Here is a 6,602-nt window from a genome sequence, read left to right on the forward strand (position 1 = left end):
TGTCGCCAGGGGAGGGAAGGAGCGGCGTCCGTTCCGCCGAGTCACGGCGGCCGAGTCACCGTGGCTGACTCACCCGGGGCGCCCCTCCCTTCCTGGCCCAGAACGTCCGGGGCCCCGACAACCTCGAGAGAGAGCGGGAGATGCCGCCAGCGCTCCCTGGATCCCGGAACTGGGGTCACTGGGCCCCCAGAGCGGGGCCAGGGACACCACTGTATGGACTTGCCTGGGCTTGAGCCGGCTCTTCCCGGAGGACTGGGCGCCCACACCCAGAGCCCAGCCCCAGAGCTTGAACCCAGTTTTCCCGAACACTGAACCCCATCTCAACCCATCCCTCCCATTGCTGGCTGTAAGAGAATAGTGGCAGGTAATTCCTGGAGCGCACGCAGTACAGCCAGGCATCGTGCTGGGCAGTTTTCAAATCATTTACCGAATTTCACAGAATCTAAGACCCCAATGATTTTAAAACCCAGCCACCAATTCTTTTATTTTTTAAATCTTTTTTTAATATATTTTATTGATTTTTTTACAGAGAGGAAGGGAGAGAGATAGTTAGAAACATTGATGAGAGAGAAACATCGATCAGCTGCCTCCTGCACATCTCCCACTGGGGATGCACCCGCAACCCAGGCACATGCCCTTGACCGGAATCGAACCCGGGACCCTTCAGTCCGCAGGCTGACGCTCTATCCACTGAGCCAAACCGGTTTCGGCTATTTTTTAAATCTTTACTGTTGAAAGTATTACATATCCTCCCCTTCTCCCCTACCTCGCCCCACTGACCTCTTTTAACCCGCCTCCACCTCTCAATCATTATTATTTTTTAAATTCTCACCTGAGGATATTTTTCCCATTGATGTCTAAGAGGGTAGAAAGGAAGGAGGAGGGAGAGAGAGAGAAACATCAATGTGAGAGAGACACATCGATTGGTTGGCTCCCACACAGGGGTGCCCCTATGGGGGCTCGGGAACCCGCAACCCAGGTACATGCCTTTGTCCGGAATCGAACGGAGACCCTTCAGTCTGCAGGCTGATGCTCTAACCATTAAGGAGACCATCCAGGGCACCACTTTTTTTTAAAAGTCACCAATTAAACTGAACTCAAAGCTACTAAAGGGTATGGGCGCTCTCCCTCCTGGGAGCGTGCCACACCTTTCCCTTCCCCCTCCCTCTCCCAAACCTCCCCAGGCGCATTACCATCAGCTTCCTCACTCCCAAGCTCCAAGGCCCTTCCTTTACCTAAAAATTATAATAATAATAATAACTGCACAGCCTGGACCGAGCGCAGTGGCTCTTGACTTCCACAGCCTTCACCGGGCTCTGTCACACACATCCTCTCACCTGATTCTCACAGCTACCCTCAGAGTTAGGAGCTATAATTATCCTCTTTGAAGAGTCTAGCTGCTAGGGCCCAAATCCTACCTCCCACTTACTGGCTGTGTGTCTGAGGACAACTGTTTTCCTGTCTGAAAAAGAAGATACTGCTGTGCAAATTATATGAGTCAGTATTTGTAAAGTGGTTGGGACAGGGCCTGGAATTCACACTTTATAAGTATTAGCTCTGATGGGGAAGTGGAAGTTCAGAGAGGTTATGTGACTTGCGAAAAGTCACACAGCTCAGGAGAAGTCCCTTTAACTGGGGTGGGTAGCAGTGTGGCTTTTATCCGCGGGAAGCCCCCAATTCACACAGACCTTACCCCTGGCCTTCCATGTCTTGTCCCTCAGAAGTTCCACCTGGTGCCGAGCATCAATGCTGTGAGTGGCAGCCAGGAGCTGCAGTGGATGGTTCAGCCTCACTTCCTGGGACCCAGCAGCTACCCCAGACCTCTGGCCTATCCTCAGTACAGCTACCCACAGCCCCGGCCAGGAGTCATCCGGGCCCTGGGGCCACCTCCAGGGGTGCGTCGCCGGCCCTCTGAACAGGTAAGCAGAGGCTTTGCACTGGTCTGATTCCCACAGGAGGATAGCTCTTGCCCAAAGGAGAACACAGGCTTAGAAGCGGGGAGAAGGTAGCACCACTAGTGACTATTGGCCAAGGTGGACTTATAGTCAATAGTAACTATTGAGAGGAGACTCTAGGAAGACCCAGGAGGCAAAGAGGTCACCTTTGGATCAGGGAATGCTTCCTGGAGGTGGAGGCATATTAGTCTAGAAAAATGGGTAGGATTTGCCTAGATATAGTTGAAGGAAAGGACATTCCAGGTAGAGGGGATGGCAGGAGCAAGAATGGAGGTGGAGGGAGAACTTGTAAGGTTCATGTGGAAAGGTACGTGGACAGTAAAGGGTATCCACCTGCTGACATGTGTGGAGAGGGTGGGCTTATGTTGTCTACGTCTATATAGCTGGGGAGAGAACAGGAGACAGTTCCCTTTAGCTACTCTCTGAATCTCAGTTTCCCTATCTCATTTAAAACCTCCCTAAAACCCTCTGGCGAATGTACTCTGGTTTTCCCCATCTTAGAGCCCAGGAAATGAAGGCACAGAAAGATAAAGTCACTTGCCCAAGATCACACAAGTAGTGAGTAATGAGACAGGTCTGTCCAATTCTAAAGTGAGATCCTAACCACCAAGCCACACTGTCTCACCCAGATCTAAGAGAAGGTTTGAAGAAGAGTGAGCTGGGAATTTTTGCTTCCCCAATTTTTCCTACCCACACACTAATAAAGTCCTTAGCAAAATAGAGAGAGAAAAAATAATAAAGAGATAGAGTCTTTAAGGGAGTGGTGCCACTTTCCTTTCCCTGGAACGTTTCAGTATAAGAGACTGTAGTGGGTGAGGTTTGCACATTAAACAGACTGCTCTGCCAGGCAGGATAGAGAATGGGGAGGGAGCCTGGGCTCCTGGGAAAGATGTGCTATTGGGAGGCTTTCCCAGAAACAGAATGGCTGGCCCCCCAGAGGCAGGCTTCTGGACTTTCTTCCTTCAGCCCTGTCCCGAGGGTGATTTGACCCTGGGTACTCTTAGACTGGGGCTGTGAGCTATAAGTGGGTTCCTTTGGCGGGGAGATGCTTTTCATCAGCTGGCCTCTCATTCAACATAGAATAGAGTGGATTTTAATTTCTGCTCTAGGGGCATAAACAAGTTATTCATCTTCCCTGGGCTTCAGTTCCTTACATGGAAAGTTGTGTTAAGAATCTAAGAAAAGCACTTTGCTGGCACACAGTAGATTCCCAGTAAATAATTGCTTAGCAAGCCCTAACTGGTGTCGCTCAGTGGATAGAGCCTCAGCCTGCGGAATGAAGGGTCCTGGGTTTGATTCTGGTCAAGGGCACATGCTCGATTTCGGTCTCGATCCTCAGTGGGGGGAAGGCAGCCAATCAATGATTCTCAATCATCATTGATGTTTCTCTCTCTCGCCCTCCCCCTTCCTCTCTGAAATCAATAAAAATATATTTTAAAAAATTAACTGCTTAGCAGCATTCATTGGCCCCTCCTAATGCTTACAGCCTACGGAGAAAAGGAGACTTGGCTATCAAGAGACTGTAAAGAATAGGGGTCCTTCGAAAAAGAGTGGCGGGTTCCCACCAGCTCTAAGGAGCAAAGGCCACTTCTGGCTGGGAAATGAGAGGCAGCTTCTTGGAGGCAGATGCATCTTTTATTTTGTTGTTGTTAATCCTCAACCGAGGATATTTTCCCATTGATTTTTAGAGAGAGTGGACGGGAGGTGGAGAGACAGAGAGAGAAAGAAACATCTCTGTGAGAGACATATCCATTGGTTGCCTCCTGCATGCACGTTCCCCCGCCAGGGCCGGGGATGGATCCTGCAACCCAGGTACATGCCCGGGACCCTTCAATCCGCGGGCGACGCTCTATCCACAGAGCCAAACCGGCTAGGGGGCAAGGCAGAGACATCTTAGTTGGATCCTGGGACTTGAAGAGGATTAAGATTTGTAGAAGGGCAGAGGAGGGCATTCTGAGAAGGTAATCGTAGGAGGCAAAAGCTGGGTGCAAGGGGGAAAATTTAACTATTGCAAGTTTACTAAAGCGTGAGTTCCAGGAACCGGGCTGGGCGCGGAGGTCCTTAAAGTGCAGGAGAAGGGCGCCCCCGCGCTGCCATGCCCTCCACCAGGATCCTACCACTGGGCCACCCAGTGACTAGGCGATTGCCAGGCAGCCAGTGGCCCAAGATCCACCTCACTGTTTCCTCTATTCCCCAGATCAGCCCAGAGGAGGAGGAGCGCCGTCGGGTGAGGCGCGAGCGGAACAAGCTGGCCGCGGCAAAGTGCAGGAACCGGAGGAAGGAACTGACCGATTTCCTGCAGGCGGTGAGCATCGGCCGGTGCGGAGGGCGCCCAGGCCCTGGCCCACCAAACCTTCGGAGGGCCTCGCCTCCTGTGAGCCTGTAGGGCCCAGGGGGCGCTGGAGAGACAGGCCTTCGGAGAAAAGGACCAGGAAAAAGTACTGAGCACTGCACAGCCGAGCTGAAGCTCAGGCAGACAGTCTCCTAAGATGCCCCGGGACCTGATTGGAGTCCGGCACATTTTTCTCCCAAGGGCTCATGGGAATTGTAGTCCAGACTTGCTGAGGACTCCTCACCCTACCTCCAATTTCCTAAATCACCACCACCACCACGGAAGGCGACGCGGCATTCGGCCCTCATCTTCCTGACTCCTCTCCTGACCTTCTCCCTACAGGAGACCGACAAGCTGGAGGACGAGAAATCAGGACTGCAGCGAGAGATTGAGGAGCTGCAGAAGCAGAAGGAGCGGCTGGAGCTGGTACTCGAAGCCCACCGCCCCATCTGCAAAATCCCGGAAGGAGCCAAGGAGAGCGACACTGGTGGCCCAGGCGGTGCCAGCAGCCCACCAGCCCCCTCCCGCCCTGTGCCTTGTATCTCCCTCTCCCCAGGGCCTGTGCTTGAACCCGAAGCATTGCACACCCCCACGCTCATGACCACACCCTCTCTGACTCCTTTCACACCCAGTCTGGTTTTCACCTACCCCAGTACGCCGGAGCCCTGTGCCTCAGCCCATCGCAGGAGCAGCAGCAGCAGTGGGGACCCATCCTCTGATCCCCTAGGCTCCCCCACCCTCTTGGCCTTATGAGGCACTCTGGTTATCCTCCCTGGCCAATATCTCCCCATCCATTGGTCCAGCTGGCCTGGGCTGTATCCCATGCTCAACCCCAGCAGGTTCTCCATCCCTCCAGATGAGACTGAGCCTATTGTGCTTCCTGGCAGAGCCAGCTTGGGGCTACCAAAGCTGCTCAGTTTCTCTAGAGCTCGCCTCTCTAGCACAATTTGCATTAAATCAGAGACAAACTATTTTCCATTTATGCAAGAGAACTCCTGGCAGCCCCAAAGGACTTTATAGACCTCTAGAGGTTTTCTGGAGCCCTAACCCCCTCCAGGCCTTCCCTAAGTCTTCACTACCCTCTTCCTGTGATCCACCCAACCATACCCCCGGACAGAAGGTGATATGATACCAGCCTAGAACACTAACTCACCCAGCCCCACTGCCAGCAGCACCCGGTGATTGAACCAGGGCATTCTGCCATCCCCTCCAGAAATGGCACCGTTCAAGAGAGTGCTAGAGACTTCTGTGATGAGCTGAGCTGCAGCCCCTGGCTCTGAGAAGACTTTAGCTCCAGGGAATCTAAGCTCCACTGCAAGGGCAGCTGCTATTTATTTTCCTAAAGAGAGTATTTTTATACAAACCTGCCAAAATGGAATAAAAGGCTTGAAGCTCTGGCCTGGTTTCATTGGATTCAGAGGCTAAAGGGAAACCATTTGGATCCTCAAAACATTTGGCTCAGGTCTCAGCTCCACAGACTCACTGCATGACCTTGGACAAATTATTTGAGATTTCTGGACCTCCATTGTGTCTTATCTGACAAATGAAGCTACATCTGCTCTGCCTCATCTCCAGGATTGAGAAAAAGAGTGCTGTGGGATGCAAGCCAAGAGGATTACCATCCTCCTCGGGGTGGAGGCCCACCTTGCTCCTGGGTGTACCACAGGAGGGCGCTGTTATGCCCTTCCAGCCAGAGAGGAGGCGGCTGAGTGGGTTCTAGGCCCCCAACACCTGCTTCCTGCCCCATTGTCTTGGGCAGGAAGGAGCCGGGAAGGGAGCTGGAGCCACTTCAGCGGCCGGATCACGGCTGGTCCCGGAGCTTGCCGGCGGACGCGTAGGGGGTGGGGAGTGGTAGCCAGCGGCTTTCCACGGTCTCACACCGCTCCTGACTTGAGGTAATGAGGGGATATCAGACACCTTAGTTCTGCAGCCCCTCCGCATAGGAACCATACCCCGTCTCAGCGTCCCCGCCCTGGTCCTAACCCCGGCGAGTTCCAAACAGACGCTGCCATGGACTCTGCTTCCGTCCCAGTTTATTAGCCCCCACCCAGCCCCATGTCTAAGTCCGTGCCAGCGGCCCTTCGCGTGCAGCCGGGCGGCTTCCAGGTTCCGAGGTCCATCGCAATCCAGGCGCTTGGGGAGCCATCCGGGCGGGCGTCGGCGCAAAGGAAGCGATGCCCTCAGTCATCTGGGGAGCAAGCCAGGGGCAACTGATCAGGGCTGCCCACGCTGCCGGTGCTGGAGCTTCCATCGCCCAGGTCCCGGGGTCCGCAGGGGGGCAAGGCGAGCTCCGGTGTCGGACCAGCGCCTGAGCC

The 6,602-nt window shown here is 53.8% G+C and overlaps 1 protein-coding gene across 1 annotated transcript; it reads left to right on the top strand.

Annotated features, from left to right (window-relative positions):
* Positions 1–1,511: 1,511 nt before the first annotated feature.
* FOSL1 (FOS like antigen 1) lies at positions 1,512–5,684 on the top strand (the record flags this gene model as incomplete). Its single annotated transcript, XM_015569054.1, has 3 exons — positions 1,512–1,919; positions 4,153–4,260; positions 4,630–5,684. Coding segments are annotated over 3 exons (927 nt in total), but the record flags the coding sequence as incomplete, so codon positions are not given.
* Between the last annotated feature and the right edge of the window lie 918 nt (positions 5,685–6,602).

This window comes from Myotis davidii, unplaced genomic scaffold, assembly GCF_000327345.1.
Source record: "Myotis davidii unplaced genomic scaffold, ASM32734v1 scaffold425, whole genome shotgun sequence".
NCBI lineage: Eukaryota > Metazoa > Chordata > Mammalia > Chiroptera > Vespertilionidae > Myotis > Myotis davidii.